Here is a 16,221-nt window from a genome sequence, read left to right on the forward strand (position 1 = left end):
TGAAATCATTTAGAGGTATGGGATCTGTTATCCTGAAATCCCAAAAAGCTCCAAACTATGGGAAGGCCCTCTCCCACAAACTCCATTTTAAGCAAATAATGCAAATGTTTAAACATGATTTCATTTTTCTCTGTAATAATAAAACAGTACCTTCTACTTGATCCCAACTAAGATATAATTTGTCCATATTGGTGAACATAACAATATGGTAACTGGAACACATCATTGTTATTATCAAGTATACCCAACAAATTGCCTGTCCAGAAATTGTTAATCATTTACTCATAAATTATAAACTTGCTCTCACATTTTGTGCCCTGTTTAATGCTGGGCCAGGTTATATTGATGTCCGTGGCCCACCATTGACTGCCCTCCCTTAAAGGTTGTGCCCCACCCCTGCAAGAATACCATGAATAATTCACTATCACTGCCTTCGCCCATTATTTAGCACTTCAATTTTTATTATAAATTAAGGTATTGAATCTGTTATCCAGAAACCCATTATCCAGAATGCTTACAGGTTGTGTCCCACCCCTGCAAGAATACCATGAATAATTCACTATAGCTGCCTTCGACCATTATTTAGCACTTTGTTTTTTGTTTTGTTTTTTTATAGATTAAGGTATTGGATCTGTTATCCAGAAACCCATTATCCAGAATGCCATCTCCTGTAAACTCCATTTTAATCAAATTTTGATTTTTAAATAATATTTCTTTTTTTACTATAATAAGAAGACCGTACATTGTACTTGACCCCAAATTAGATCTAATTAATGCTTATTGAGGCGAAATAATCCTGTTGGGTTTATTTAAAGTTTAAATGATTTTTATCAGACTTAAAGCATGGAGATTTAAGTTACGGAAAGATTCTTTATCCGGAACGCCCCAGGTCCTGAGCATTCTGAATCACAGCATGCAGGCAGGAGCCATTTTGTGTACACTGTTATTAAGACAAGTTGTGTATCACCCCAAAATCTTGTGTATGCCCCACACAATTATAGAGTGTAAGGAAGAAGGTAAATCAGGGGAGAGTAAAGACATCTAGGAAGTGCTGAATGGAAAGTGAAAGTTATTGACTGCCACACCTCTATGCCTCAGGCATAGAGCCGGGTCATTTAATATTTGATTGACAGCTCAGATATTTAAACACCTTTATAACAGATATGGATGCTTTAATGAAAAAAACAATTTGGGTTCCATGTTTAATTTGCAAATGACTTTTGTTATACAGCTTTTTATGTCTAGGTGACCGGTCCACTTTAATTCAATTAGCTAATGGTCTGAGCAGGCTGGTTGTTTTAGTGGTAAAAAAAACATTAAAAAACGGATATGAACAGACTGTATGATTACCCATTTAATAAAAAGTGCTGCAAATATCCATCCCTAAAGTAATTTGTAGCGCGTTCCATTATTTGGGGTACTTTTGTCTTGTTTTTCATGCTAGCAGCAAGTAATTAAGACTGGTAAACAGATTTCTATATGAATCACTGGAACACTGTTTTCTGTATAGCCTCTCCCTAACCCCAGCTATTACTGATTCTTGTTATGTAACCTACGTGATGGAGGGAGCAGTCAGCTGGATGATAATTCAGCCCCTGGAAATCACACAGCACGGCACACACTGTAGAGTAAACTTATATAGATGTAGTGTGTTGGATCATATGTAACAATTGATCACTTTTTCTCTTTAGTTAAATTAAATGATAGATTTTGTCAGTGGAATATAAATATATGCAAATTTTAATCTACATTAAAACTTACCTATAGGTCATGCTGATCTTTTTTTTCACTGATAGTTCTGGTTTTTAAGTAATTGTCACTTGAAGTTCCTAAACCTGACTTTTGCCAACCTGACTGCCCTTTCTCAGCCTGTCAGTTAGAGTTTCTAATGCTAACGGACTCCTGCTGCACGAGTTTGGCAGCCCCCTCATAGAGGAACAGGGTAGTAAGAAAGGTAATATAAAAGCATCAGACTCTAGTTACGTTACTGATCAGGCAAATACTTTAATGGCAAAATTATAAATAGCATTCAAAGACAATGTTATGATAGATAGTAAAAAAGGTTATTTTCTGATGTCCGTATCTCTTTATGACAATGGTTTACAGAAATATTTAGTTCAGGCTCCCCTTTGAGATCCAAGATTTGGGGAGAGTTCCTGATAGTTTATACCATAATTCCACATACAGGAAACAGTGTAGGTTTCATGTGTGGCCCCAGACAATTTTTCTTTTTCCAATGTGGCCCTGCAAGCCAAAAGTTTGGACACCCCTGTTAGATGATCTAGTGATCCTTTCCTCATGCACAGCCACAACACAAAATTTACTGTACTGCCAAAATATTAAAAATAACAAATTTCTTTTCAAACTTTCATTACTACCTGCCCAAGTGGGCACTGCTACCAATGATGGTGCCCAGAATTTTTAGGCGATGGGCTTCAATCTCTTTATTCATACCAGGCCCGGACTGGCTATCTGTGGGTTCTGGCAAATGCCAGAGGGGCTGCTGTAAGTTGCCATAAACAGTCACTATTTACTGGGCTGGTCGGGCTCTTTGGGCCTCTGTATACCTGAAACGCCAGGGCCTATTTTGATTCCCAGTCCAGACATGATTCATACAAATACACCAACAGAAGCCATTTTACATAAGTGTGCATTTATGTATCTTTTTTGCAGTAAGTGTTCTCATGCATGTATATTGGCTTCCTGTAAAGCTAGAGAGCTCTTCTTTCAGGCCAAAAAAACGCCATTGGCACACCAGACTGTTAAACCATTTCCATTAAAAATCAATATCAACCTGGAATCAATGCTGAGCAGCTTTAGTCCTGTGTCCAGCCTGCTCTCAGAGGCTATACTATTGACTAAGGGAAGCTGATTTCACATTTTAGCCACCAGCTAAACCACCAGGTAGATAAGTCATTGTACAGGTAGGCAATTCACTATCTACAAGAAAGATCCAGATTAGGCCATCTCCAATAGACTCCATTTGATCCAAATAATCAAAATTTTTGAAAATGATTTCCTTTTTTTCTCTGTAATTATAAAACAGTACACCATACTTGATCCAAACTCAGGAATAATTAATCCATATTGGAGGTAAAACTAACCTATTGGGTTTATTTAATGTCTACATGATTTTCTAGTAGACTTATGGTATGAAGATCCAAATTATGTAAAATCTGTTATCCGGGAAAACCCCAGGTCCCAAGCTTTCGGGATAACCGGTCCCATACCTGTACTGCACCTGTAGATCTTGGATGGACTGATTTAAATGGACTGCACCCATTTCCCTTTATTAATTCAGTATTTTTATCTTCTGTTGCTCATAAGATTGAAGTTTGCATAAAGAAGCAGTATTAAACTGGGTGGATATTAACCACAAAGGACATATGCTTGCTTCTAGGCCACATGGCATTCACATGGCTCTGAGCAATCCGGCTGACACATTTCAGTCAGCAGCCCAGATCAGTCCACAACAACACAGCTGCCTTTCAGTAGGCTTGGCTTAGTCACACGCAGTCTCAAGGCACTCTTATTAACCATACTTCTACCATATCAGATCAGCAGAACAATGATCAGCATGTATTTTGCCCTTCCAAAGTACTTTGTAATGCAGATGAAAAAGCAACAGAATACTTAACGGGGTGGTTCACCTTCAAGTTAACTTTTAGTATAGAATAGCTATAGAATGGCTAATTGTAAACAAATTTTCAATTGGTCTTCGTGCAAACTTTTAGATGGTTTTTGAATTAATTGACTTCTTCTGACTCTTTCCTGCTTTCAAAAGGGGGTCACTGACCCATCTAAAAACATATGCTCTGTAAGACTACAAATCTAGTCTTTCAGTGCATGGTTGCTAGGGTAATTTGGACCCTAGCAATCAGATCAAAGAAATGGCTGAGCTTCTGAATATACAACTAAGTAATAATAATAAACTCAAAAACCACAAATAATATAAAATTAAAAGCAATTAAAAACCATTGCAAGTTTTCTCAGAATAGCCCTCTCTACATCATATTAATAGTTAATGTAAAGGTGAACAAATCTTTTAAAGCATCCCCGTGGATTCAGTTGTTACTCTGCACTTTGACATAGGTATTTACATGCTCATATTCTTCACATATAAAACACTAGCATAAAGCAGCCCTTTGCAAGCCAAGCAAACCTTGCTCATCTTCTCTCCCAGACAACACACTCCTTCCTTTTTAACCCTTGTACAACTGCTTTTAAAAAAATCCTCTAAACTACAGTGGAGTTTTAATTAACCTGCTTCTTCCAGAGAAGAGGATCCGGGATTCTGCTGAACCCTGAAAAGCAGGGTTTGGTGCAGCCGTAAACTTTAGGTATCAATGGTATTAATATCTGATGTGTGCTACCTGGCATGTGTTAGAGTAGTATCTTTTTGCATTTAATTATTAGCATTATAGAAGGATACTTTATAGTGTGTGTGGTATATCTTATTACAATTAATATTGCGTTTAGTATGACTGTACTATTGCAGTGTATAGATAATAACTTTAGGATCTCAGTGTAAATAACTGTGTATGCGTAAATTTTATAATTGCATGCGTTAATTGCGGCATAAGTTGTAAAATATGTTTAGCTTTTCAAAAAGCCACGTGGGAGCTCTGTTTTTTTTCCGCAACAGAATCTTCCAAAGCCCATTTCTGGGTAGGCATCTAGGAATGTATTTCCTCTCTGCATTCTGTTGTTCCTGTTCTGCTTCTATTCTCACCTGAGAAAGATGCACAACATGGGGATGAACCTCAACCCATTTTTTGCTCCTGCCATGGCATTGTTAAGAGGACTTTGAGTCTAACAGGCATGAAATTGTTTATAAATATCTGTGTCCACACATATTGCACATATTGCAGTACAATTCTAACTACACCTTTTGTTTTTCTAATAGATTTTGGGTTTGGCAACTTTTACAAGACTGGAGAACCTCTGGCCACGTGGTGCGGAAGTCCACCTTATGCAGCCCCTGAAGTCTTTGAGGGTCAGCAATATGAGGGACCACAGCTGGATATATGGGTATTTTGTTATAGAATATTTTTTGTATGGAAATTCTAATTCTATTTAGTCTTTTCTCTCATTCTTATCCACCTCTCTTTCTGCTTTAATAAGTCATTTAAGGGGTAGTGCAGCTTCAAGTTAACTTTAGTAGTTACATAATGGACAATTCTTAGCAACTTCTTCAATTGATCTTCATTTTTTTCATTTTCTTATAGTTTTTGAATTCCTTGCTTTGTATTCATTTTCTTCCTTTTCAGGCTCTCTCCTGTTCATATTTCAGTTTCTCATTCATATCAATGGTTACTAGGGTTACTTGAACTCTAATCAATGAGAAGTTCCAAACCGGAGAGCAGCTGAAAAAAGTTATATGATTAAAAAAAAAACAGAAATAAAAGTGAAAACCAATTGCAAATTGTCTCAAATATCAATCTCTACATCATACTATGTTATTTCTAAAGGAGTTGTTCACCTTTACATTAACTTTTAGTGCAATGTCCACAGAGACATTCTGAACCAATTTGCTGAATTATTTAGCTTTTTACTCAGCAGCTCTCCAGTTTGCAATTTCAACAATCTGGTTGCTAGGGTCCAAATTACCCTAGCAACCATGCCCTGATTGGAATAAGAGCCTGGAATATGAATAGGGGAGGGCCCAAATAGAAAGATGTGCAATAACAGTACATTTGTAGCCTTACAGAGCATTTGTTTTTTTAGATGGGATCAATGACCCCCATTTAAAAGAAGCAAATAATTAAACTTGTTTAAATATACTGAAAGTTAACCATCACTTTAAGGTGAACAACTCCTTTAAATTTGTCCAAGTGCAGTAGGCCATAGCAACCAATAAGATGTTTGCTTTCAAACAGGTGACCTTTACTGTACCTGGGGTATACTTAGAGGCCTATTTATCATGCTGTGTGAAAATTGAAGGAAAACATCACCAGTGATGTTGCCCATAGCAACCAATCAGCAATTGGATTTCAGCAGTCAAGTTAGAAAACAAAAGCAAAGATCTGATCACCGGTGATGTTTTCCTCCAATTTTTACACAGCCTGATAAATAGGCCCCTTAGCGTCTTTACTTTCATAATTTAATATGTGGTTAAGACACAGTTCACCCAGAATTTATTTATTTATTTATTTTTAGTATGCTGAATACAGTCACATTTTAAGACCACAGTGTTTCTTTGTTGATTTTTTTTTTTATTTAAAATAGTTTATTCTTAGTTGAGAATGTAAACTGGTTGCTTGTGGAATGGAGGACCATAGCAACTAACTACCAGATAGGGGTTTGCATGCAATCTAGAACATAAACAATAATAAGATATGCGATAAAAAAATCTAGCCTCAGGGTTAATGTGCTCCCTGGCCTGGGCAACCATCTTGCATTTTGTATTTTAAACTACAGAGAATAGAAACCACAGAATATAAAGACCACTAGTGGATTATTACTTGCTACATCCCATTAAAAGTTAACCAGTCTCTTTGACTCTAAAGAAGGCTATTGACTTTGTTGTAAGTAGCAACATCTATCCACACAGAAAAGGGTTAATACTTAGGTGTAAAATAAAAATTATATATTGGATGAATGCAAACTGCAGTTCAAGGAGTTCAACAAAGGAATATTCCTTATATGCCTCACTAATGGGCTGTTTTTCTTTGTTTGCAGACTCTTTTTGATTAACTTTCTGTCACTGCAGTCCCATCTAGTGTTAAAAAAAACCCCCATTGCAGATTAAAAGCAGTTTACAAGGCTCCCGTCCAATTTACATAAACCACAAAGAGAAATGATGCTAGCGTTGCACTGACTAACATTAACTACTGACATCAAAGTGTAGATGTGTCTAATGCAGGAGATTCATTTTCCACTGTCCAAGGAGTTTGGTTTACTGTAATATCTAATCTTTATATTAGTTAGTATGAGGAGAGCTGCTTACTTAGTTTTATGGTCTCTATACAGGCATTTGAAAGTTTATTTATTTTTATTTTTTTTTAGCATTTCTGCTAAACACTATGAATGTGTTTTTTTTATGCCCTCCATCCCTTTCTCTGAAATTTCGAAAACATAATTCTCATTCTTCCCTGTGCACTTGTAATATTTTTGAATTTTCGTGCCAAGCAATGTAACGCTCATATGTACAGCATCATGATACCTCTTTCTTTTCAGAGTATGGGGGTCGTACTGTATGTCTTGGTATGTGGTGCGTTACCTTTTGATGGACCTACTCTGCCTATCCTGAGACAAAGAGTTCTAGAAGGGAGATTCCGGATTCCTTATTTTATGTCTGAAGGTAGGGTATGATTGACTTAGATCCTCTGAATTTGAGCTAGGCAATTTTCAGCCTTTTAACTGTTGTAGAACCTGCCACAACGTATAATAATTGATGGCTGATCTAACTATTTTTTCTTTGGTGATCATTTCTAATTTTCACAGACCTGTTATTATTAATATTATTACCAGTTATTGTTATTTTAAAAGCAAGTTTATTTTCCATTTATTATGTAGAAAAAAATATATTCTGTGGGGTTGTAAGTGTTGGGGTCATCCAAGATAAGGGGCACATACTTGAGTTATTCTTGTTCCAGTTGTTTACTGCTTCGACTGATAAAGAAAATGCTTGCTGCAATTGACCGTCACCACATATTAAATGTTGTTGTGCTCATAGCTTTTGGGATGTCTTAATTTAATACTTAATACTAATACATAGTCTTAATACTATGTCAAAATGTGTTCAACTACACTGCGTCTGTAGATGTAGAACACTATGGAAACCCTGAAGCTACTGCCACCTTAGAGGTCCTAAATGTAGGATGATATTTTTTGGTCTTGGCAAGTAATTCAGATATTCTGGGGTACAGTTTGCAATTCTTAGAGGATTAGCTTGATCTATGTTTGCTAGGATTAACAGGCACCCTACAGCTGTTCAATGAATAAAAATTAAAATGTAATAAAATAAAACTAAAAAAGAGGTGGAAATAGCTCCATGGTTGACCAGCATGTATAAGTGCACTTGCACAGAATTCCACTGAGGATAGGAAGGGCAAAGAGATGCTGAGTGCAACTATGCTGAAGTGCAGGAAACGACTTTGAATGCAAGTAATAATTGGTGTCAATCGCAAAATGACTGCAGCTATTTTTGCATACCAATGACTACAGTTGCACCTTGTAAAAGATCCACTATGCTGTTTCCAATACAAAATTAATTGCATTGACTTTACATAAGATCTGAGTAGGTTGGCCTGGTCCATGGGAGGCCAGTTTGTTCTGCAGACTATTGTATTTAGGAAGGAAATCTCCAAATAATCTGTTACTTTATGTTTTTGTTAATACTAAGAACTACTGGGAGGAAGTGTTACCCTCTCGGCTCTCACTTATATTGTGTCCAGGGTCGGACTGGGCTGACAGAACACTGGGAAAAAACCCAGTGCTCAATACCAACCCAAATCTGCTCCAGCTAATACTCTAGATGCTACCCGACTTCCCTCCCATTAAAGCAATAAAACCAAAGTCAACGTACATGCTGAGGGGGCTGTGGCACTGAGTGGACCTCACAGCTGGGAAGGGGGCCCTAAAGTCTCTGCACCAGCGGGCCACAGGCCCCCATGTCCAATGCTGATAGTTTTTTCTTCATTCCCCTGCAACCAGATTTTCTAACTGCCCATCTCTCTCTCTAAGAGAGCAAACACAATACATTTACAAACATGGACTGAAACTGGGTCCTGTACCCCGACATACAGTTTGTTTTATTGCATCTCTCCCTGATTGCTCATAAATAAGTTTCTTTTTTGTATATTAGTAACTTGCCCCACAGCAACTTTTTGTCCTATTTAGTGTGATTCTTTTTCTCCATGGTAATTAATTGCAGCTCAAGTTACCCTTGTTCCCTGAACCACAGACTATGGCTCTAGGCTTTTCTTAAGTGTTTACTTTCACTCTTTTGCCATCTTCTTCTTCAGCTACTCTTTAGCTCATTTACCAACTGCCTAAATGTTTTAATGAGCATTTATTTATAACAATCCCAATATTGAGGACTGAGATTAGCGGTGGGAATATCATTTGGCTACAAAAAATGGCATTGTGTGAATGTAGAAAATATCCTCCAGCTATGTAGGCACTTTACACCATGGCCATGTTAGTCTCCCAGTGTTTCTCTGCTCAGCCCCTAGCAATAATATACCTGTCTAAACTTCCTGAAGCTACACCTGACCACCTGCCCGTAGCTTTATCTGCATCCTTGACTTTCAAACAACTGCTTTGCAATGACTTTTGTGCATATTAAACTCAGTTCCCATTTGGCCGAATTCCTCTTCTCTGTTTGCTTTTGCCTTTTTACCACAGAAATAAAACATTACAGTTGGGATTTAAGATAAGACCGTCAAATACAATATTCTAAAACGTTTAGTTAAAAGCTTGGTTCTACTTAATTAACAGCTTGTGGCATTAAAGGAAGCAGCAGGTTGGGTCACAGAAAATATAGATAGTACAGGGTGACATTAGGTTTCTACAAAGGTAGAATTAATTTTTTCTTCACTCTGCAGAACTGTATGGATTTGCCTCTTACTAGAGGCTTGAAAATTGATTTGTAGAAATACAACCACGTGAGTTGTCACAATCGTCAACAGTGCTCACTACCATTAGGTTGATGGCTAATTGCTCCTTTGTTCGTTTTTTGCTAAACTACAATTTTGTTGAATACAAGTGTCCATCTGATGTATGCTGTACATTTAACAAGAATGGTTTGTGTACAGGGCAAATGTTTAGGTGAGCTTAGCAACTTAAGCAACTTAAAAAGGCACTTAAAAGTAATTCTCTAACAGGTTAATGAGTAAACCGCTCAATGTCATCTTTATAGATGTCTGACCTGTAAAAACCGATCATCTTTCACCATGATAGACTAGGTGGGGAAACAATATGTCGGCATAACCTAAATCTTAAGTCAACTGTTTTGCGTAAATTTATGTTTGTTTCTCTGTTTGTCTAAAATCACACAGTGATGTTGTGAGTTAATGAATTTTTGATATAGTCAGTGCATTCCAATGGGTTCACTACAAATAGCTATTTAATGCAGTACTTGTTTTTTGCACTCATTATTTTTCATAAAGCCCAGCTTAGTTAGTTCTAGTAAATATTTGCATTACACCTCAACAAGGCAATTTTTTGTTGAGCCATCGTTGTATGGAGTATTGAGGTGTAGCCACCCTGTTTCAGTTGGTTTGTATCAATAGTAAGTCAGTAAAGGACCATTAAACACTTTTTTGTTTGTATTTCGCTGTTTTTGTTAAATTAAGGATTTATATGTGCATTGATTTATACATAGAAAACATTTTGTATACCCTAAAGTAATAAATAGGGCTAATAGATGTCACACATGAGTTTCCTGACCATATAAATATACAGGTACCTAAAGAACTGCAAATAGCCTGTTACATTTTAGTATTGGGTATATGTTTGTAAGTTGCACAACAATGATAGCAGCACTTGTAGACATTGCTATAGACTTGCTGGGAGATCAGTGGCAATTACAGGGTTGAAAGTTACTGTCCTTGCTGCTCTCACAGCATTCCTATAGTTCTATACATTGTATGATGCCCCTCCTGCAAATCGTATAGAGAATATATTAAGCCCCTCTTGTACTGTATAAGTCACATATAAAGGCATGAAATACTGTTTGCATTATTTATTTATTTTAATAATGCAAATGTTCCAGTGATTCATGACACAAGTAACCAACCACTGACTATTACTTTGCAAGACCTATTAATATAGCAAGCAGTGTTCTCATTGAGCCTGAGAAAACATGTTTTCCAAGAAGATGGTGCATTAGTAATACTTATCTGGCTCAGTATAGTTAGAAGCTAGATGAAGTCTTAACACACTCCGCAGATAGACGTGGGTGGTTGTTGGGACAAGAGAATCTATTATCTTAGGTGTTGGGGAATACACTGTGAATGTATTTTAATATCAGCGTTAAAGCAATATTATTTTATAATTTTAAATAAAAAATATAGCTGTACAAAATATGGCCACCGTGCCAAAAATGTGCATAAACGTAGTTCTCACTATGTTACTAAGCACTGGCTTTAGTTAGAGGATGGCAGGGCCCCACACCAAAATAATTCTTTGGCCCCAGAAATTTCAGAAAGATTTTTCTTTTTATAAACAGAATACTCTTTTTATAAACCGAATATTGAAATTGGCCATCAGCCAGATCCTCCCTGATCTCTTTATGCTCTGGAGCTCCTCCTATCACAAGGTGGTGCTTTAACCATTCTTATCAGGTGGAAAACAGATCTGGTAGCCCTGGGCCCTGCTCTTGAGAAGGACAAAGTTGGCCCCATGGTTATTGCAGAGTCTCCTTTTTAACTCCCCCTAAACATCTTAGGACTGCCTTGCTTCAGTTCATTATTGTGAACAGTGGAGCACTTCTGAAACATAAGTTGGGTACATATGGTGCACATATGGATGTGATCTGCCTGTCAAGCTACATACGGGGCAGATTTCTTTAGAGGCCTGAATCTTCACTACCAATGGGCTACAGTACCACTAGGCTGGTACTAGAGCCCTGTTCATGAATGCATATTTAAGCATGATATAAATTGAGGCGTTAGTTAAAATGTAGGGCTTGAGAGAATACAATCGGTTTTGTATGGTTAGATAACAACATTATATAAAATCAGTTAACATTTTGTGTCTGTGTTTTTTTGCCCTTCAAATTAGTAAAAATCTGTGTTTAATGGAGAACTAAAGCTTAACTAAAGAAGTAGGCAAGATATTGTATATTATGTTTTGGGCTTCTGTGCCAGCCCAAGGCAACCACAGGCATTTAGCACAGAAGATCTGTGTCTCCAAAGATGCCCCAGTAACTCCCCACCTTCTTTTCTGCTGATTCACTGCACATGCTCTGTGCTGCAGTCCCTTAGTGAGTTTAGGGACCGACAGTACACGTAGAATATAAATGTCACAGTAATTAATACAGATAATAATAAGGCTGATTAGTAATAAATACAGATAATTACTACATGACAGCACAGAAACCAGTGTAGCACCAGCTTATATTACAGGCCAGCCTAATTTTCTGGTTGTAAATTTGCGACGACCCCCTAAGCTTTGCTTCTCAACAGCGGCTCAGAGCCCACTGAGCATGTGAGTGTTGCAGACACTTTCCAAGATGGTGACCCCCTGTGACAAGTCCTGGATCATTGCTGCTATTGAGAAGTAGAAACTTAAAGCTGGTGCAACAAGTTCAGTATATAAAATGACATTTTTAGCCATATTCATTTTTAGGGTTTAGTTCTCCTTTAAGTGTCACTAATTCCTTTGTGATTCTTTGAGGTAAATCAGCTTGGGGTATAGACCAGGCTTATTCTTATTATCAGATAAGCTCTTAAACCCAAGGGCACAGAGTCAGTGTTGTAAAAACTGAGAACATTTCCAGTATAGGTTACAGCTTCAGTTGGATAAAGCATGATTTAGAAATCTCCTTAGGCAGCAACATCTGAAGTATAATCATTTGTTCCGAGACTTTTATAGCGTGACCAGGAGTTGCAGCCCTGGTGTCTGAGGCATGACTGACCTGCCCATATTTTCTCCTTTGCTGTCTGATATTAAAAACCAGCCTTTTCACAAAAAGCAACAGTCAGGGGATTAATGGTGGAAGCAAAGTCATGAACTTTCTACAGAGTCTTTGTAGTGGAAACCTAGGCCCCAGGCTAAAACCTATGACATAAAGAGAACAGTTAAGTAAGAGGTCCCTAGAGATTTCATTATCTTACTTAAACATGCTTCCCAAGTAAGTGAATTCCTCTTAATGTTGATAAGATTTACAGTATATACTTAGGCCATTTAGTGCATGATTTCAAACGTTCAGCCAAGATAGCCCTGTCTATGCTTTGCTGATTGGTCAATAAGGTTTCACACAAAGTTTCTTAGCAGAACATTAAAAAAAAATGTTAATGCCACAAGATGAGAAAATTATGGTTTTATATGGCGCTAAAATACATTGTATGGAATATAATATTTTCTATAAAACATTAAAATCTACTTTCTCTTGCCTTCAGAATGTGAACACTTAATACGAAGGATGCTTGTGCTGGAGCCTTCAAAACGTCTCTCTATTGCACAAATAAAAGAGCATAAATGGATGATGGCTGAAGTCCCTGTGCACAGGCCAGTTCTCTACTCACAAACGCATGATAAAGAAGCTTCAATTGGTGAATACAACGAACAGGTTTTGCGACTCATGCACAGCCTTGGAATCGACCAGCAGAAAACTATCGAGGTGAGATAAAAAGCTGCAGCTTAGAATGCATTTTCATACAGACAAGAAGGGCTGAATGGATAAAGACTGGCAGAACACACACATTTTTATTTGATATTTTATATGATCAAGATAAGTCCTCTCATCATGAGCTGTGGCTTTAAAATTTCATTTTGAAAGACACTGGGCACCTTGGATATATCCCTTTCTCTTACACAAATCTGTTCCACTTTAATGTTCTGGGGAAAAAATTGCTGGACATTCCAACAGTTATTTCTGCTCCTGACCCCTGATAGGCCTGTACCCTTTTTTTTGGTGCAGAAGTCTGAATAGTGTATGCTGACTCTGGAGTCATAATAGGCCAATCAAAATGTAATATGGGGCTGATGTTGATTATGTACACATAAGTGTCATGTCTTGTATAATCCACACCCTTAGCAAGTAGTAGTCATTTAATGAAAGCTAAAATACAAGGTGCTGCTTTCCAATTGAGGATTTTTAACAAAGCTTAGCTTGGTTCACTTGCATCTTTGGGGAACAAACTCCCATACAATTCCTTTGACTTTTTAAAGGAACAGTAACAACTAATAATAAAAGTGTTTTCAAGTAATTAAAATATAATATACTGTTAGCATGCCCTGGTAAAAGCTGTGTGTTTGCTTCAAAAGGACTAATATAGTTTATATAAATCAGCTGATGCGTAGCCATGGGGGCAGCCATTCAAGCTGCTGGAGAAAAGGCTCAGGTTATATGACACATAAGTCCCGTTCATTGTAATGGTGTATTATCTGTTATCTGCTTTGTAACCTGTGCCTTTTCTCCATTTTTTACAGCTTGATTGGCTGCCCCCATGGCTACATAGAAGTTTTTGTTTGTATAAACTATAGTAGTCTTAATGAAGCAAACACACCAGTTTTATCAGTGCAGAACAACAGTACATATTGGAATTACTTCAATACACTTTCCCTTTAAAGGAAGACTTGTTCCTTTGCATTATTTTTCCCCTTCAGTATTTTCCAGCTTTATAGCAAGCTGCTGATATGTTCTCATATTGACCCGTATGGAAGGATCTGCTATGTAGATCGTTGTTTGCTTGCTGTTTTGTCATGTATATATGTGTCTATACTTGGAATACAGTAGCATAGATAGGTGCTCTGTCCATATAAATCTGCAGTGTATGCCTGTATGTGTGTCGTGCCACTGGCTTATCTGTTTCTCTCATTTATAACAAAGGTTTTTGTGTGTTTGCAGTCACTGCAGAACCGTAGCTACAACCACTTTGCTGCTATCTATTACCTGTTAGTGGAAAGGCTAAAATCTCACCGCAGCAGCTTCCCTGTGGAGCCCAGAATTGACGCACGGCAACGTCGACCCAGCACAGTCGCTGAGCAGACAGTCACCAAGGTAACACCGTTCTCCCGGCTGACAGATTTCAAAAGACCACTCCACTGGCCATCAAGGGCTAGTGACGTTCCTAGCTGGCCTTTTAACAATTACACACCAGTGTGCTGGACAGGCAGTACATGCATAATCCTATATAACATTTTGTCTCCTTTCTTTTCTTGATCTTTTTTTATTTCTACCAAAAAATCTAATCCAGTTTAGAACATACTGACTGATGACAGTATATATTTTACAAAGTTTCATAGGAAAATTTACTCAATCACGAATAATTAACTGTAGCGCCAGGCACTTCTTTTTATAGTATTGCGTAGATTTTATTTTGCAGTAGATTTTAATTTTGCAGTCTACTACAGGCAATATCAATGAAACAAAATGGGTTGCCATTCTTTCAAAAAACAACTGCTTGTCTAATTCAAGCAGAAATTGTTACTTTGCCCTGTGGGTCCATCCAAATAGTTGCAGTTACCCATAGGGTCTGTACTTTCTACCTATGTGAAGAGTTATTGTCCACAGCATTCATTGCTTTCTAACCGCAATTGTGTGGTCCTGTGTGCAGCTGCTAGGCCTGGCCTATAGAAGAGTTGACAGCAGAGATTCAGCAAACTGGAAATACAGGCTGGGGGTGGAAGTCATCTTTATTGTATGTGGTTAATTGCTGCTCCTAAGGGGAGGGCAGTGGCATGGGGTTACAACTGCAGCCCCTGGCAAACTGCCTGGCCAGCCTTTGACGCAGATCTGTGAGTTTTCAAAACAGTATCCCTTTAAGTTACGGGAACAGCGATTGAGCAATGGAGCCAGATGAAGGGCCGAGTATCTTTAAACTCAATCGGAGTGAGATAATTATTGGTTTGCTTACGACTCTTGTTTCAGGCTTATGGTACCAACAATATGTAATATTAGACGTTCCTACGTAAATCGCTGAACGTGTGCAGGCTTGTGTGCTTCACTGTTTGTTTAATATATCTCCTGTAGGTATTCTTAGTATCTATGTATCTCCCTCTAGGCAGGTTACGTGCTGTGTGTCAGTCAGAGCAGCACTGTTTGTGTTTAACCATGCGTTAATGCATGTGGCTTGTATGTAAATGTTTGTAAATATAGGCTGATGCCATATACCACCAAGTAAATGTTTGCGTGTCATTTGTAGCAGCCTCGTCTAAAAAGGCACTGTCCACTGTTTATTTTGTTTTCCATGGGGCTGATATGTGTATGTACTGGAACTGCTATTTACTGTAAAAACCGAGTGCATGTTTATATACTTACACAAAAAACAGACATCCGCATGGGAAAAATCAAAGAGCATAGTATAACTGGTAAGATTACAAATTATTTTTGTGGTGAAGTGAAACACACTGGCTTTGGGCAAGATGTGATCTTTAGGGACTGGACTGACTGGCTTTCTGCTAGTCATGTGATATCAGCAATCAAACTTTAAAGTTAATTGTAAGCTCTTCAGGTACAGACATGAGAGCTATGTAATAAATATTGTCTATAACTGGAAACTTCAGTAAAACGTCAATTTTACATCCCCTGATTTTAAGTTTTACCTT

The 16,221-nt window shown here is 37.6% G+C and overlaps 1 protein-coding gene across 1 annotated transcript in view; it reads left to right on the forward strand.

Moving 5' to 3' along the window:
• The window catches only part of sik2.L (salt inducible kinase 2 L homeolog), a 104,283-nt gene that overhangs the window by 71,702 nt on the left and 16,360 nt on the right, over nt 1–16,221 (forward strand). Inside the window, exons 5-8 of the mRNA XM_018225910.2 lie at nt 4,907–5,031; nt 7,180–7,303; nt 13,071–13,291; nt 14,522–14,674. Of these exons, the coding sequence (XP_018081399.1) occupies nt 4,907–5,031; nt 7,180–7,303; nt 13,071–13,291; nt 14,522–14,674 (623 nt within the window). The remainder of the gene's footprint in view (nt 1–4,906; nt 5,032–7,179; nt 7,304–13,070; nt 13,292–14,521; nt 14,675–16,221) is intronic.

The sequence above is a fragment of the Xenopus laevis genome, chromosome 7L, assembly GCF_017654675.1.
Source record: "Xenopus laevis strain J_2021 chromosome 7L, Xenopus_laevis_v10.1, whole genome shotgun sequence".
Taxonomy (NCBI): Eukaryota; Metazoa; Chordata; class Amphibia; order Anura; family Pipidae; genus Xenopus; species Xenopus laevis.